Source organism: Hippopotamus amphibius, chromosome 3 (assembly GCF_030028045.1).
Source record: "Hippopotamus amphibius kiboko isolate mHipAmp2 chromosome 3, mHipAmp2.hap2, whole genome shotgun sequence".
NCBI lineage: Eukaryota > Metazoa > Chordata > Mammalia > Artiodactyla > Hippopotamidae > Hippopotamus > Hippopotamus amphibius.
This window is the reverse complement of record NC_080188.1, coordinates 76,746,929-76,765,060: the sequence shown is the minus strand read 5'-3', so window position 1 is coordinate 76,765,060 and position 18,132 is coordinate 76,746,929. Positions and strand designations below refer to the sequence as shown.

At 41.8% G+C, this 18,132-nt stretch overlaps 1 protein-coding gene across 2 annotated transcripts in view; it reads left to right on the top strand.

Annotated features, from left to right (window-relative positions):
- Positions 1 to 18,132, top strand: part of ZNF827 (zinc finger protein 827) — a 169,590-nt gene that overhangs the window by 134,451 nt on the left and 17,007 nt on the right. For both annotated transcript variants that reach the window (XM_057729027.1, XM_057729026.1), the window contains exons 9-10: positions 13,956 to 14,093; positions 17,412 to 17,583. In XM_057729027.1, the coding sequence (XP_057585010.1) occupies positions 13,956 to 14,093; positions 17,412 to 17,583 (310 nt within the window). The remainder of the gene's footprint in view (positions 1 to 13,955; positions 14,094 to 17,411; positions 17,584 to 18,132) is intronic.

Here is an 18,132-nt window from a genome sequence, read left to right as displayed (position 1 = left end):
AGTGGTCCAGTGGTTATGGCTCTGTCCTTCCAGTGGTGGGGGTGGGCAGGGAGTAGGTGGTGGCGGGCGCATGTTCAATCCCTGATGGGGGAACCAAGATCCCACATGTCGCATGGTGTGGCCAAATAAAAAGAAATAAAAATAAAATTAAAAAATAAAAGATGACCAAGTCAGAATATACGAGAAAAATACATACAACCTACAGTAATACAGGATATATAATTAAAATATATTGCATTTCCACTATGGACAAAGGTCATGCCTCCATACTTCCAAATTTATTATTTGATCTTTATTTTGACTTGTAAGCAAAATATTGCATTGATATTTTTGTATTTAATTTATTTGATTTCCTTTTCAGTTTGAAAATTGAAATGGAAGGAAAACATCTTTTTTTTTTTTTTATGTTTCTAGATTTCTCCTCCTCTTGCTCAGCTACTTTGGAGTTGTATCACTGAGTATTTCCTTCTCCTTAACATATCCTTAGGCTATTGGATATTTACATTTTTGGTTTATAAGCTGACAATCCTCTTCTTGCTCTATCCTTAAATGACTAAATAGAAGTGGTTTCGAGTTTTCGTTTGGTTATATTGAGAATAAGTAATGCCCTAACTTTCATATACAAGCGCAGTTCTTCAGACTCCTTGTCCACAGGATATGTGTTTGGAGTAGGATTAAATTTACATTAAACTTTCCGTGCTGTAGCTACATTCTCTTCTTTAACAGGGACATTTGTGTTTAAGGCAACTGACCAGATTGTGCTTTCATCTGAAACCGTAAAATGCAGTGACACTTGCCACCTAGGAAAGAGAAAAATTAGACACACGACGTTGGCCTCCTTAGAACCCGGTCCAGATCAGGGTCATCAGCTATCAGCCGTTTTCTACTTTGATACAGAGATAAAAGATCCTTCACAAAAAGGGATGATGCCCCATGGACACACCGAGCGTGACATGCAGCCTAAGGAAAGCCAGGGTGCATATTCTCCTGGGTTGGGAATCCTGGGTTCAGATCTCGGCTCCATCTCTTACCAGCTGTGTGAGAACAGGCTGATGCCTAAAGCATCCTGAGCTTTGGTTTTTCTCATCAGTACAATAAGGATAACAATGAGACCAACCTTAATGTTTTGCTTTGAGGATTCAATGATATAATATAAATAAAGGACTTAGCCACAGTGCCTAGAACAACGTAAGTGCTAAGTGAATCTTAACTAGTTGTGTGTATACTTCCTCTTTCAGCTGCATCTAAATCCACAGGTTTCTTCCCCATTAAAGAAAGCCCATGGATATTCGAGTGATTGACGATATTATTGTGGAGATGGCCTGTTTTATGTATTTAAAAAATAAAATGTTTGCCAACCGTGTTGCTTACTATTATTGTTCAGTTATCGGTGTTGCCAATCATTCGGACATACTTTCACCGGAAAATACTAACAATGTATGTCCCAGTCCCATGTTGGAACCCTTCCTGGGGAAAAATAATTAAAGAAACCAACAAACAGAAATCTTCACCATATAAAAATATATAACGCTGCTTAATCGAATAGAGAGTATTTCTGGGTCCAGGAGAGGAATATTTGTGATGAGTGTCGCCTTCAAATGTTAAATCTACCATCAACTAACACAAATTTTATAATGGGCTAAAACCCAAGGTCAAGAGAAAGGCAAACTGGAAGAGTTATATTTTCTGTTAATACAGAATTCAATAGATTAGGAGCAGAGAGAGAAGACACTGAAACTGAATGTAGTCACGCAAGAATACCTCAGTGTCTGGGAGCTGATAAGGGCTTTAAGGAAATTTAGAAATCTTTAAAGGAATGGATGATATGATCAAGGCTTGTCCACAAGATAAGGGGACTAAAATAATTGAGAATGCCAGTGGATTCCAGCCTCGGTGAAGGGAACTACAGAGTCCCTAGGGGCTTACTTGAATAATATTTGGAAATGACTGTGACTTGAATTTAAAAAGAAACATTAAATATTTTTAAAATACTCTATAGGTGTGATGCATAGTACGTCACATAATATTAGAAGTAAATGAACATCAAAATTTTGGGTATTTTAGAAGTCGGTTTAGAAAGTCTGAATTTTCACATTCTGGAATATTTTAGAAAGTTGAAATTTTTTAACAGTGGTGATTTGCTTTTAGTTTATTCATTCCCTCCTTTATTCAGTAAATGAATATGGAGCACCAAGTTCAGCAGTTTACAAGGGGAAAAAGAGATAATTCTCCCATTTGCCCAAGCAGTGGTAATGTTTTCCCTCAAGGTGTTCTCATATGTGCCCATACTTTATAATAATTTGTAGGAGAAAATTCTTTTGAATTTAAAGATTCACCGTCACCTGATACAGCGGTAGGATAGCTCCACACTTGAATGCCTGTTCTTTTTCTTTGCTGGGAAAAGTTGAAAGAACAGTCTTTAGAGGGTCTTATTCTGGGGCAAGTAAAAGCTGACCTGAAAGGATTTAATTAAAATGTACATAATTGGTGCTCAGATTTTTGATATCCAACAACCCATCAGCAGTAAAGACCTCGGAGGAGACCTGAGAAAAATCAGGCAAGAGAAGGGAGACGGGCTCTCCAAATTCCACCATTGTCTCTCCATCTAGGTCCTGGGTTAAGCATTTGGGTTGCCCCCATAAAGCCCCCTTTAAATTTATTCAATCATGGATGCTTCTTCTTTATGGCTGGTGAATATAGGAAATTTTAAATTGGAACAACTCAAGAATGTAGTAGATAGATTTGTCTTTAGTGAAATCAGAACCCTTGGATTTTCTTCTTTGATCTTGTATAATAGTATCTATAATGTAATGAGTGGTTAAGAGTTTGGGCTTTGGAGTCAGACAGACTTGGGTTTGGGATAGGCTGTCACTTACCAGTTGGGTGACCTTGAATTCATTGTTCAACCTCGAGCCTGATACTCCTTTTTTTTGTAAAATGGAAATGGTAACAATAGTATCTAACCGTAGTGCTGTTATAAGTTTCATTATAATATGTAGTGCCTAATATAGTGCCTGGCACCATGGTAAATCCTCCATACAGGAGGCCTATGGCTTTAATTATGTATCATCTCCTGAATATACTTTTAAGAACCTCTGGTACTGTTTTGCATAACGGAGATAAATGCTTTGCTACCCAAATGGGGTGAATCTCATTGGCCAGAATTGTGTTTCAAGGCGAGGCCCTAACAGCAGTGGAAGCTGGGAAGGGAAGTACATGATTTTTAATGAGGCACACTGCTACCCGAAAGAAAAAGTTGTAGCCCTGTTGGATGTTCAGTAAGCAATCAGCAGTGTCTGCCGCAAAGACACAAGAATGACACAGCTCCCGGGCCTGGTGGCTTTCTAACAAAGATTCATAAATGTTCTCAACATTGGGACGTTCTGAGGGCATTTGCTAAGACTTTAAATCTTATCATCATTATTAAGAAAAGAAGTGGTTACTGGTCTATGTAACTAGCTGGATAATAACCAAAGCCCCATAGATGTCACTCACTCCTGAATCAGTATTGTCAGTTCACGTCCGTATTGCAGTGTCAAATTTGGTTGTCATTTAGTTCACCAATCATGATCTTGGCGATGTGACTGTCTCGTTTATTCAATAAGCATTTATTGAGGGTCCACTGATGTTGGAAATACAAACAGGGAAAATGTAGAAGCAACAGCCAAATTCCCAATGGATTTCTCATTAAGGTGAAGTTATATAAAGATGACAGACAGCTATTGGCTAAATTCTGCCAGTGACTCTCTCTGTTAGGATGCTTAGAGAAGTTCCCTGAGGTGCTGGAATTAGGGGTACCAAGTTCTAGCCATTTTCTATTACCAGAGGAATCCAGGTCCAGTTTTCTTCTATTGATTTTTTTAAATTTTATTTTATTATTTTTTTTTTAATTTATTTTTGGCTGTGTTTGGTCTCCACTGCTGCTTTCGGGCTTTTCTCTAGTTGTGGCGAGCAGGGGCTACTCTTTGTATGCAATGCACGGGCTTCTCGTTGTAGTGGCTTCTCTCATGGAACACGGGCCCTAGAGTGTGTGGGCTTCAGTAGTTGCAGCATGAGGGCTCAGTAGTTGTGGCACACGGGCTTAGTTGCTCCACAGAATGTGGGATCTAACCCATGTCCCCTGCATTGGCAGGTGGATTCTTAACCACTGCACCACCAGGGAAGTCCTTCTTCTATTTATTTTAAATGGTCTGCATAAAAAAGCAGATGTAGAACACATTTACAGTTCTTTACCAGATTAAAAGTCAATTAATAAGGATTTGTTGAGGCTAACTGTTCCGCAGCATTATGCAAAAAAAAAAAAAGAAAAGTCATCAAACTTTTCTAAGTTGATCCCAGGATGTTTGCAATTCCACAAACCCATGTTGGGTGTAGACATTGGCATTAAGTCTTATGGTTGAGGGGAGCTTGATGAGATGTGGGGCAATTACTTCCATTCTTTGGACCTCGGTTTCTTATATGTAAGAAGAGAACGTTGAACAAGATAATTGTTAAGATTCCTCCCTGAACTAAGGTTTGGGGCAGGATGGAGATGTAGTTACTCTGGAGACCTTGATTCTGTTACTCAACCCTGTGTAAGTTTAAATTGTGGGGTGCATTGGGGTGAGAGAGGTCTTGGAATTTTTTTTTAAGCTCTTTATTGGAATATAATTGCTTTACACTCTTGTACCAGCTTATGAGGTACACCAAAGTGAATCAGCTGCATTTATATACATATCCCCATATCCCCTCCCTCCCATGACTCCCCCCCACCCTCCCTGTCCCAGCCCTGCAAGGCATCACCCATTATTGAGTTGATCTCCCTTTGTTATACAGCAACTTCCACTAGCTATCTATTTTACAGTTGGTAGTATATATATGTCTATGCTACTCTCTCACTTCGTCCCAGCTTCCCCTTCGCCCCCCACCCCACCAACCCCACGTCCTCCAGTCCATTCTCTGCATCTGCATCCTTATTCTTGCCCTGTCACTGGGTTCATCAATACTTTTTTTTTTTTTTTTAAAGATTCCGTATATATGAGTTAGCATACAATATTTGTTTTTCTTTTTCTGGCTCACTTCACTCTGTATGACAGACTCTGGGTCTATCCACCTCATTACATATAGCTCCATCTCATCCCTTTTTATAGCTGAGTAATATTCCATTGTATATATATGCCACATCTTCTTTATCCATTCCTCTGTTGATGGACATTTAGGTTGCTTCCATGTCCTGGCTATTGTAAATAGTGCTGCATTGAACATTATGGTACATGTTTCTTTTTGGATTATGGTTTTCTCTGGGTATATGCCCAGTAGTGGGATTATTGGATCATATGGTAGTTCTATTTGTAGTTTTTTAAGGAACCTCCAAACTGTCTTCCATAGTGGCTGTATCAACTTACATTCCCACCAACAGTGCAGGAGAGTTCCCTTTTCTCCACACCCTCTCCAGCATTTATTGTTTCTAGATGTTTTGATGGTGGCCATTCTGACTGGTGTGAGGTGATACCTAATTGTGGCTTTGACTTGCATTTCTCTGATGATTAGTGATGTTGAGCATCTTTTCATGTGTTTGTCGGCCATCTGTATGTCTTCTTCGGAGAAATGTCCATTTAGGTCTTCTGCCCATTTGTGGATTGGGTTATTTGCTTTTTTGGTATTCAGCTGCATGAGCTGCTTGTATATTTTGGAGATTAATCCTTTGTCCGTTGCTTCATTGGCAAGTATTTTCTCCCATACTGAGGGCTGTCTTCTTGTCTTGTTTATGGTTTCTTTCTCTGTGCAAAAGCTTTTAAGTCTCATTAGGTCCCATTTGTTTATTCTTCATTTTATTTCCATGATTCTAGGAGGTGGGTCAAAAAGGATCTTGCTTTAATGGATGTCATAGAGTGTTCTGCCCATGTTTTCCTCCAGGAGTTCTATAGTGTCTGGCCTTACATGTAGGTCTTTAATCTATTTTGAGTTTATTTTTGTGTATGGTGTTAGGAAGTGTTCTTATTTCATTCTTTTACATGTTGCTGTCCAATTTTCCCAGCACCACTTATTGAAGAGGCTGTCTTTTTTCCATTGTCTATTCTTGCCTCCTTTGTCAAAGATAAGGTGCTCATATGTGCTTGGGTTTACCTCTGAGTTCTCTATTCTGTTGCATTGATCTTCCTTTTTATTTTTGTGCCAGTACCATACTGTCTTGATCACTGTGGCCTTGAATTTTTATGCCTCAGTTTCTTCTTCATGGAGGGGAAGCAGTTAGATTTGAAGAAAGTGGAATCCTCTCCTGGATCCAGTGTTCTGTCACGTAGAGTTTAATAGAGCTTCCTCCCAAATTCTACCAGATTCATTTATTTCATGAAATTTTTTGAAGTACTTCTTGGACTTATGCATGGACTTTAATGCTTAAGTTTGTTAAGCATTAAAGTTTGAAATAAGCCCGAGAAAGATCAAGGCTGTAAACGCTTTTCTGCCTAAAAATCTCCACCCAATATTTTTAATTGAGCACAGATTGACTCTGGCTAAATTCTGCTATCTTAGCCATTCCTTGATCTGACATCTCGACCAGTGGAAAATCCCATATTTGGGGAGACTGTTTGGAATGGTCTTTAAAGGGGAGTTTGGTTGCACCAAGACCTGCAGAGAGGGAGTTGTAGGGAACCTAATGGATGTATTAGAACCTGCCAAATTACTCTAAGTTGAAGTGACCCTTAGAATAAAAGGCATTTGTAAAGGATGTAGAACTGCAAACACTAGAGCAAAGATATTAACCTCCAAAGGGTCCTAAACCACAGCTGACTCCTTAATTCACAGTCAGCCCTTAGAAGGTGGCAGCTTGTCATAAGCCCATGAAACCAAAGGATAGAGCCAGTAGGGACAAGGACCAACCAGAAGAATCATATGCCCTGCCTGGAAATGACCAGATACGTTTTAACCTATAGAGCAGTACTGGCTCTAAATGCCAAGGGTTTCAGAAGTTCATTTGAGATATGCCTTGAAACTCTCCAGCCTTGATGATGAAAGAAAGAATCAAAATACCATCTGTCGTAATGGAAAACCCAAGTGGTCCCAGAGCCTCTTCCTCCCTGAGCAGCTGATGCGGATGTAGTCAATCTGGGCAGTTATTTATGCGTTGAGGCTACATTTTGGCCAATCTTTTGCTTATGACTTTAACCAAATAATGCCTTCTCTGTCTACATTTCTCTTGCCAAAGTCAGGTTGAGAGATGATTTTTTGAGAGGATTCTTTGGCAAGAGACACAGGGATCTTCTCACACAGCAAAACACACCGACAAAGCCAGATGATACACCAGTCAGGGAGCTAAACGATGTTGAAACTGGAAAAAAAGCAAACTGAAGTCCTTTCCTTTGCCCCTCTTGTTCTTTGAGGGGTTTTGTTTGTTTGTTTGTTTAACAAAAATCTTCCCCAAAGGGCAACGAAAGGCTCAAGGGAAATTTCTTCAGTAATAACTAGTTTACCTCAGAGGGGCTTGGCTTTTAGGATTTTCCCATTTGATCTTCCCCTTGTTCCTTTATTCTACTTCATGACATATTACAGTTTCTAACTTCTCTGTGGCTGGAAATATTCTAGGCTGACACCTCCGAGAAGAGAGACAGAAAGAAATCCTAGTGTCTGTGAATTGTTGCTAAATCTATACGTGTCCACTTGTAACCGAGAATTTAAACTCAGAGCCAAGCACAGGAGGAGAAAGAAAAACCCCCTCCTTGTTCGTTGTAGACTTTGGCAGTGATTCCACACGGCTTGGAGGAGTTTCAGTGAGCATGTGGGTCTGGTCTCTGCTCTCCCAGAGTCTCTAGCCACGTTACCTGGGCAATTACATCAGTCCTCTGGGCCTCGGTGTCCTGATAAGTAAGAAGAGAACATTGAACAAGACGATCCTTAAGATTCCTCCCTGAGCGAAGGTTTGGAGCAGGATGGACCGGGAGTGACGCTGGAAACCTCGATTCTGTTACTCAGCCCTGTACCGGTTGTGGGGTGCACTGGGATGGAAGAGGTCCTGGGATTTATGCCTTGGTTTCAAAGAAAGCTGAGTCCTCTGCTGGATCCAGTGTTCTGTCACATAGAGTTTGTTGGAGCTGCCTCCCAGATTGTACCAGATGGGTTTATTTCATGGACATTTTTGGAGAAATGTTTGAATGGGTTTCATCTTCCCAGGACCTGTGCATGAAATGAGACCTTTCCCCTTGGATCGCTAGGTCACAAGGGGCAGAGTTTGGCATCCTGTCTCTTGGCTATTGGGCCTCATTATTATGAATGAGGGGCCTCACTTCACCATCAAGGGGAGGAGCTAAGAGCCTTGTATTGGGACCACTAAGATGGGGTGACTCTCCAAATGCCCTGTTCCCATATTCCCAACTGTGCTATGGGGGATAAAAGTGCTTGTTCCTGCACACCTGTTGACTTCATTTAAAACAAAGACGTATTTAAGAAAGAGGGAAAGACCCAAATGGCATTCAAAGCAAAGACCATGAGTGTAACAGTAGAGAGAAAAACATCTGATCAGACATACTGAGTAGCCAGGAATTTATGGGAACAATTTATGGATATCTCAGAAATCAGAGTATAAGATGATAAAGGGAAAGAAAATGCTTTTGTAGGAGGCAAAATCCTGAGACTCTGTATGAAAAATATATAATCATTAAATAAGCATTTTGCTATAAAAGAAATGAAGAAAATTATTTGCATCTTTTTAAGATAATGTAACAAATACTAAGGGATATGGGACTAAAGATGAAGTGGAGCAAATTTTTTAAAATAATACCTTTATTCCAGAATTTTTCGTGACTTTGGGCTGACTGAAAAGCAGTTAGTGTTATGTGAATTTTTCTGTTCTGTTATGCTTCAATAAAAAGTTTTTAAAAAGCAAATTCCTTAATAATTTAAAAGAAACTTTTTAAAAGTTTTTTGAGCAGAACAAAAGAAGCTAATTAAGATGGAAATGTTCTCAGCTGGCTATATACTTACTGCTATTGACAGTGAATGTGGGAAGTTCTTCACAGGGTGTAGGAGTTTGGGAATAAAGCTTGTCAAAGACCAGACCTAACTTCCAAAGTCCTAAGACCAAGAGTAACCATGGAGGAGTTTCAATTAAGAACGTCATAAGTAAGAGAAAACCCTAATAACAGTGGCTGAAACAAACAGGGGTTTATTTTCCTCACATAAGAAGTAAGCCCAGAGTGGGTGGTTTCTGCCATTTTATTCAGCTGCTGGAAGATGCCATTCCAGACTTTTCCCATCTGTCCCTTCCTCCATCCTTGGCAGGTCGGTTTTCATCCTCAGGTCTCATGTGCACAAAATAGTTGCCATAATCCCAGCCATTTCCTCTGGGATCAGAGCAAGATAAAGAGAGAAGAGGGCCAATGCCAAGCCTATCTTTCTCTTTATCAGGAAAGCAAAAGCCTTCTCATCCGCCAGAATTTAAGCACATGGCCACCCCAGTTGCCTCTACAGTGGGAATAGACAGGGGAGAAGGAAAGTTGAGAATGACTGTTGAGTTAATTGAAAAACAGAGAATTTGTCTTGAAGAGAATAATCTTGTGGCTTGTTGTTGGGAATAAGTAAGGAAAGAGGACCTTTGGGGATATAGCTCAGGACTGCAAACATTTCCACTAATAAAATCATTAAATCACGCTTCTTGGGTTGAGTTAAGACACCATGCAGAAGGCAAGTAGCCTTATTTTTCACCCTGAATTGGCCATTAGCCTTAACTAATGCTATTTCCAGGGCTCAGTCTTTCCCACTGTCAAGTAAGAATCATGTTTATTCCCTGCCTCACTTGGATCCTTTCATCCAGTCATTCAGTTCTTCAACAGCTTTCTGCTACCCACCTGCTCTGTACCCATGCACAGTACCCATGCCAAGGATGCACAGAAAATCCTGCAGAACCTCCTCCCTCAATGACTCACCTTTTAAGAAGGAGGGGAGGCCAGCGAACAAAGTTCCTGAGCACTGCCGCATATTGAACTCATTGGGCACTCTGTTTTTTAAAGGATATGTATAATATAGAAGATACGTAAACAAACACTATAACAGGTAAAGTGGTGCAATAGAGTACTCATAAAGGTGCTTTGGGACAGAGAAGGGGCAATGACTCATCACCTGAGAAATTGGGGAAGTCTTTACCCCGGAGATGCAACATGAGGGCTTGAAAATGAGCTGAAGTTTGTGTGCAGAAGAGGTGCCGAGGTACGGAATAGCTTCTGGTGGAGGCATAGTTGATTCAAAAAGCACTGACAGCTCCAAAGGGACTAGCTTTTTCCCGAAAAGGCACGTCGCTTGCTCCACTGAGCCTTTGAGTGGTAGGAGGTGAAGTGGGGAGCTGAATGGGGAGATGGTTGACGCTGAAGTGTGAAGGACCTCAGGAGCAGGAGTTTGAGCTGGGGGAGCCATTGGAACACAGGACGAGACATGACCTGATTTGTGCTTCAGAAAGATCATTCTGGAACCCACAAGGAGGGGCTGTTGGAAAGGAGAGAGGGGCTATTGGAATGGTGTCCATGAGGCTGTTTAGGAGGCTTTTGCAAGAGTCCTAGTGAGCGATGATCGATGATGACTCAGTTCAGACAGTGGGATTCCAGAAAGAGCTTTGAGGTCTTTTTTTTTTTTTTTTGGTTTCTAAAGTTTATCAAAAAATCAAAGAACAGAAAAACTTTAACGTATGGCACTCTTAGCTTTCACAATGTCCACACACACACACACAATCAAATCATGTTATCTTTTTGTTAAGCCTATATAGCATGTCACTGTGGAGGTAGCAATCAGGCCAACTCATTCAGTTCCCCGAGAAGCAGATGGAGCACAGGACCTGTGACCCTGAATCCAGCTTTTAAATGCACACCCTGGAAACATTCTCTACTGTCCCCGCGGTGGTTTTCCTAATGTAGGGTTAGTCAGTATTGCTAATTCATGGAGCATTAGCATCTGTTTTTATAAACATTTATCAATAGGTTCACAATTTAAATAGTTTTCAGTATTTTTGGTAACTTTCAGTCCTTAGGAGCTGCAGACAGAGTGCACTGTTGTCTTCTAGAATGCTTCCTGGAGAGCTGATTGTCCTAGCTGGAAGCTCTTCACAGTGATGGGACCAGTCCTGCTTCTGGAGGGGAGACTGTGGTCATTCTAAAGCCTGGGTTTGCTGGGTGTCAGTCACATTCAGATATCACTCTAGAGCCAGCTTTTGGTGACTGATTGGATGTGTTGAAAGACACACAGAGATGGGAAGAATAAAAAAATTCTGGGTTTTTCTCCCATGGCATGTGGCTGACACCATCTACAGGAAATGTGGAAGAATGTGGCATCTGCTGAGCTCCACTGCAGCTCTGGGAAAAGAAGAGCGGGGCTTTTACTTTAGTACTTGTTTAGGCAAAGTAGTAATTCCCCTCCTGCCCCTGCACCTCCACCCCCAGCCTCACCCCGCTGCGATTTCAAGGTCATGTTCTGGGGTGAGGCTCCGATGGCCTGATTGCCTTGCTCTTGCGTGGGAAATTACAATGGGCTGCGGCAGCAAATGCAGACAAGCAAGGGGGGAGAGGAGCGGTCCCTCGACAGGGCTTGGGGGCCAGACCCCAGGGGGTGGTTGCCCGGGCCTGGACAAGCCCGTGGTGCCTCACCTGCCTCCCCATGGCTGCAGGCGGTCCTCCTGCTTAGCCCCAGCACAGCCTTCATGGTTCTAACCACATTCGAGGCCAGTGGAGGGAATTGGACTTTTCCTGATGCTTCAACTTCTCAAGCATGTGACTAAAACTTCAATTACTAAAAGACGTCTTTCTCTCTCATTGCATCTACTTGTTCGGTCTGTGACCCAGTTCGTTCATTCTTGTTGTGAATGTATTGGAAGCCCCGTACCCTCTTTTTTTTCTTTTTATTTAGAACTTTTATTGAGATACAGTTAACACACAATAAAGTGCATATATTTAGAGTGTGACCCTGTACCCTCTTGATCTCTCCTTATAATTATTACTGACACCCGCCTTTGAAGCACTGTTTTGTTTACACACTGCAAAGGGGCTGCTAAAATACCCTCTCGCACCGGGCGGTGGAAATGCCCCCGCTTGGACTCGAGGCTGGTCGTCTGAGAGTGGTTCTTGTCCTCACATCTCAGAGCCCTGTACCTCCTTTCTCACCTTCTTTCCCCCACAGTTCCACCTCTCCCCCTGCAGAGGTTTACAGTCACACATTCCTACTCTAATGAGAAGACTAGCTCTTCTCTCTTGAGGCCCAGAGAGCTACTACATTGAACAAACACGCATAAATCAATAAATGTGCCTTATCAGTGGTAGGATTGCCGGCAGGTGTCTCACAGCAAACATTTTTGCAATTTCACCATCAATCCCCCACCTTCCAAACACACATTCGTATTTACTTCTTGCATGAGATTACGCTCTCTGGCAAGTCTGAATTCAAATGAGAATTGATTCAGTTGACTCACCCAAATCCAGGTGGAAGCCTGTGCTTGTATCTGGGGAGCAGTTTTAACCAAATTGTGGGAAATCAGGTCCTGTGTTCTGATATTGTCTCTGCCCGGTGGTCTGTGTGTTTTCCTCTGCTTGGATCTTACGAAAAGCTCTTCCCACCATTTACTCGTCACCATGTGGTATCTGGCTCTGTAAAGCACTGTCGTGCTATAGGAACATTCACAATAATTTACTGAGGTAAAGGACAAGATATTGACTCAGTGAATTATTTGTCTTGCTCTTCAGAGCAAGGCTGAAAGCCCTAGTAGTGGCCCAGACAAGTGTCCTCGTGGAAGTGTCCCCGTGCCTCTTTTTGGTGCTCTGTCACCTGTCTCCTTATCTTACTGTAGAAGGAATGTTTGTCAAATCCATTACAGTTCAGTGAGAAGAAATATGGGCGAGAAAATTAGAGGCAACTCAATGAATGATGACGAGAATATAAAAACTTTTTAAGGTGACAGGAGAAGGTATTAATGACCACTTAGGTCGTTCGTGGCTGTGAATTAGGTACAGATGACTTGTGGCTCTCATCATTTTCCCAGATATGATGAGACCTTTGGGGAAATTCTGGTTGTATACCCTTGCGTTAGGGAGTGTTATGTGGAGGAGTGTCTGAGTCCTTTCAGGCTGCTGTAGCAAAAGACCACAGACTGGGCCCACGGTTCTGGAGGCTGGAAGCCCTAGATCAGGGCGCCGGCATGGTCGGGTGAGGGCCTGCTTCCAGGACACAGACTGCCTACGTCTTGCCGTGTCCTCACACGGCACGGGGGCTGGGCGCCCTGTGGGGCCTCTTTCTGAAGGGCACTCATCCCAGTCAGGAGGATCCACCCTTGTGGCTAATCACCTCCCCGAGACCCCACCACCGAAAACCACACCTTGAGCATTGGGGTTTCAGCATATGACTTTGAGGGGACACACACATCGAGGCCGTGGCAAGCAGTGTGCAGTTGTCACCCCTGAGGGTGTGTGACACTGAGTTCCTCATTAAGGACTTTGCACAACCCAGAACACAGAGCAAAACTTTTGTTTCAATAAAGGGCAGTGAAAGTGTATTTCCTTTCAAGAGATGAAACCGTCTGCTTTTACATCAGAATCTGAGCTTCGGCACGCTTGATTCCCTGTCTGGTGGCAAGTGTCTGCATTTGTGGAATTTTAACATGCAACTCAGCCATTCGCTCCTTCAGCACCTATTCGTGGAGTGCCGACTGTATACCGAGCACGGTGCTAAACCAGGCTGTCAACCTGCTGGAGGGTTGGGTCCACTGACTTTTAGTGAGGAAGGAGAGAAAGCACAGGAGACTTGAGTAAAATTGGAATCCATTTGCCACCACAGCTCTCAAGAACAGCCACCTGGGAGACAGGAGATGGGTGTGAAGACCGGAGACTTCTCAGTACTTGCAGTATACCCACCGAATTCTTCAGAAGGAAGCCTCGGCTTAAGTCCTGACTGTTGACTAAACTGCAATGTGTTCACGTTGCCTTGTTTATTCCTTATGCTGCTTTTTGTTCCAGAAACAGAGAAGATAGTCCTCGAGGCAGGAAATGGGTTGCCCTCCTGGAAATTTAACGACCAGCTTTTTCCCTGTGACGTGTGTGGGAAAGTGTTTGGCCGACAGCAGACGTTGTCCCGACATCTGTCCCTACACACAGGTGAGTCGGGATCTCCCTGCCGGGCCTTCCCTCTCTGGACCACCGGCTTCTCCGTGATTGAAAAGCTGTGTCTCTAAGAAGATGAAGCCAGAAAGTGGTAGGAATGTTTTTATCCTGACCTTTTCAAGCCATTTTACCTGGCCTGTTCAAATAAGGCTCTGGAAAGGGCTTTTTATTTGTATTGAAAGGATGCACTGAGTTCAGGGAGGATTGATGAGAAAAGGTCCACCTTTTTAGGTGTGTTAAGGTAAAATTCCCTGGCTCTAAGGAGTTTGTTGCTGTCACCTTGAGGGTACAGGGGATGGGGCCACCCCCCCACCCATCTTACTGGATCCATCGCATTGTGGTAGGTGAGAGCAGAGGGGAGAAGAGCCCCTTCGTGGAGAGACAGTCTCTGTCTTTATTTACATATAACATTAGAGAAATATGGTTGATTCTGAGTGTTGGGAAGTGGAAACCCGAATAAATAGCAACTTCATCAGTGCAACAGTAATAAGCAAGGACAAAAAGAAGTGAGGTAAAATCAACAGTAAAAAAATAATAAAAAAAAAATCAAATAAAAACAGTAAATTAAAAGCAAGCTGGAAATAAGCAAATGAAGTATTTCAATTTTGACAGTGAAGATCAGCCTGGTTAAAAATTCAAATGTGTCTTATTTACAGGAAACCCAAAACAAAATGGTAAAGAAAATAAAAGTTTTATATATCACACAGTATAAAAAGGGCAAGACAATATTAGTATGACAAGGTTAATTTTCTCTTTTTATATATATATTTTTAATATTTTGAATTTTAAATATTAAACCACTAAAGACAAAATTGAGTCATATACTTAGCCACAAAGAAAACTTTCACATGTTCAGAAAAGTAGAACTTCTGTAGGCCACATTCTCTGAGCATGCTTAAATGAAATTTAAAATAACCAAGTATCCGTAAAATGTCCCACCTAATGGCATCAAAGGAAAGGAAGAAAATCACCAATTCCAGACATCTAGAAGGCGTGAAAGGAGAACATTCATACCTTAACCTGGAACAAGCAGTTGCAGCTCTGGTCCAAGGAACATTTATAGACTCAAACGTTTTCATTAGAAGGGAAGAAAAACAAAACAAAAAAAGGAACTTAGCACTCATCTTAAAGAGTTAGTAAAAGAACAGAATCTAGGAAGAAGACCATAAAATGGATAAATCCCTTTAAGTCTGATTAAAAAAATAAAAGGAGGCAAAAGTATTCAAAATCACCTATGAAACAGGAAGCCTAATTCTTTTTTTAATACAATTTTTAAAGGTTACTTTCCATTTAGTTATTACAAAATATTGGCTATATTTCCTATGTTGTACAATATATCCTTGAGCCTATCTTACCCTTGATAGTTTGTACCTCCCACTTCCCTACCCCATAGCACCCCTCCCCCTCACAGTAGTAATCATTAGTTTGTTCTCTGTATCTGTGAGTCTGCTTCTTGTTATATTTACTGGCTTGTTGTATTTTTCAGATTCCACATATCATACAGTATTTGTCTTTGTCTGACTTATCTCACTAAGCATAATGCCCTCCAGGTCCATCCATGTTGCTGCAAATGGCAAAATTTCATTCTTTTTTATGGCTGAGTAGTATTCCATTGTGTATATGTACAACATCTTCTTTATCCTTTCATCTATGGATGAACACTTAGGTTGGGAAGCCTTATTCTTAATACAGATGCTATTAAAGAATGATTAGAGAACAAGGGCAACTCTATGGCGAAAGAAAGAAAGGAAGGAAGGAAGGGAGAGCGAGAGAGAGAGAGAGAGAAAGAAAGAAGAAAGAAAGAAAGAAAGAAAGAAAGAAAGAAAGAAAGAAAGAAAGAAAGAAAGAAAGAAAGAAAAAGAAAGAAAGAAAGAAAGAAAAGAAAGAAAGAAAGAAAGAAGAAAGAAAGAAGAAAGAAAGAAAGAAAGAAAGAAAGAAAGAAAGAAAGAAAGAGAAAAAAGAAAGAAAAAAGAAAAGAAAAACCCTGAAAACTTTAGACAACATAGATAATTTAAGCAAAATTTCCAAAATTGACCCAAGCTGGGCAGGAAGGTGGGGGTGGAGGGGGGGTGGTACTTAAGTAAATCAGTTTCCAGAGGGGAATTTGGAAAGATGATGGAGATACTGTTAATAAAAGCATCAGGTCTAGAAACTTTCCCAGCTGGGTTCTTTTTTAGACTTTTGGAGACTAGGAAATTCTGATATTACTAAACTTTCCCAAACAATAGAAAAAGGTAGAAAGTTCAACAGTTCACGTTATGAAGAAATCATAACCTTAATACCAAAACTTAACAACCTCACTGGTTAATACAAATGCAAAAATTCTCAAGTAAAGACTGTATTCTATCTGCACTATAAGGCTCCTCCCCAGCCCTGCTGAGCCCAGGCCACCAGCACCTCAGATGCTAGGGACCGCCTATAATAATAATAATGATGCCTTACATTTGGTTGCAGAAAAATTCTTTTTGCACTCCTTCCTGTGAAGTATTAGATAAGACAAGTGTTTTCTCTAAGGCAAGTCCAGTATTACAAAGTCAGAACTAAGGGCAGAAAAGGAAGCTGTTCTTTCCTTCCTCTGCTGCCACCTGTTACCTTCATCTGCACCTAAAAGCAAAGCCTGGTCCTCCTACTTTAATTTACTTGATTAATCAAATGAATTCAGAATGCCACTCTGGAAACAGCCCTGAAACATTGTCAGTTTTGTGAAAGGGTTTCTATTAAGAAATCAATTAAATTTTTTTATTTTATTTATGTAGCATGAAAATGTCCAATTAAATTATTTCATCTGAGTCATTTTTTTCCCCTTTAATTTCATGAGTGTTTATTTCTTGACTGACCCAGGCCTGGAGCTTAGGGGAAATGATGGGGCTTTTCTTACACACCAGTCCCGGGAAGGCTGACCCACATCCCTTTCCTCAGCTCAGCACCCACCCCAAACCGACACATGTAGGGGCTTGGAGACACACACACACACATACACACACACACACACACACACACACACACACAGACTATTCTTATGGTCTATATGGGTCTCATGTTATCAGAAAGAGGGGCCTGTTGGTATCCAGAAAAAAGGCAGATGGTCCAGTTGCCCTGGGACTTTCTTTTATCTTTGAAAGTATGAACACAGGAGCAACCTGCCATGTGAAGACTTTTTAGATACTTACAATTCCAAAGTGTCCCCTTAGTCCCCATTGGAAATGAGATTTGAACCCTCCTTTCCTCGATACTTTTCAGTGGTCTTTTGCAAGGTGCTGGGATTTCATTTCTGAGAGTGGTTTGAGTTTTTTCCTGTCCCTTCTCCCCCAGAGGAAAGAAAATACAAATGCCACTTGTGCCCCTATGCTGCTAAGTGCCGTGCAAACCTGAACCAACACCTGACCGTCCATTCGGTGAAGCTGGTGAGTACGGACACCGAGGACATCGTCAGCGCCGTCACCTCTGAAGGCAGTGACGGGAAGAAGCATCCTTATTATTACAGGTGAGCCGCCAGTGGAACCCACTGGTCCGGGCTGCCCAGACTTTTCTCGAACACTCCCTGCCCGTCTGCTAGGGCACACATGACACAGCATCTCTTCTCAGGCACAGGGCTGAGCTTCCTTTTAATACTGCCTCTGCTTGGATTGAACCCTGTGTTGCACTGACTCCTCTCCTGGCTTGGGTGGCCCTGGGAGAGTTAATTAGAAGGGAGGTGATCTTAGAGGTGGCTTTGTGGGGCAGAGTCCAGAGAGTGGAAGGCTCACGGGTTCCTAGTGGTGAGGTCTTGTGCTGCTGGGAAGATCCCACCTTTGTGCCTGAGCACCTCACTGCTTCCTGAGAATTATTCTAAGGAGAAATGGAATCCGAGAACCCTGAGGAAATAGCCCTGGAAGTATTGCATACTTTCCCTCAGCTATGTGATTCTTTAGTACCTGGAATTTCATGTTTCTCTTCCATATTCAACCGTGAATCAATATTTGGTTTGGTTGCTATAAAATCCTGAGTTTTCAGGCTTGCTATCAAATCCTGTCTGCGTTTATCAGTGCACCAG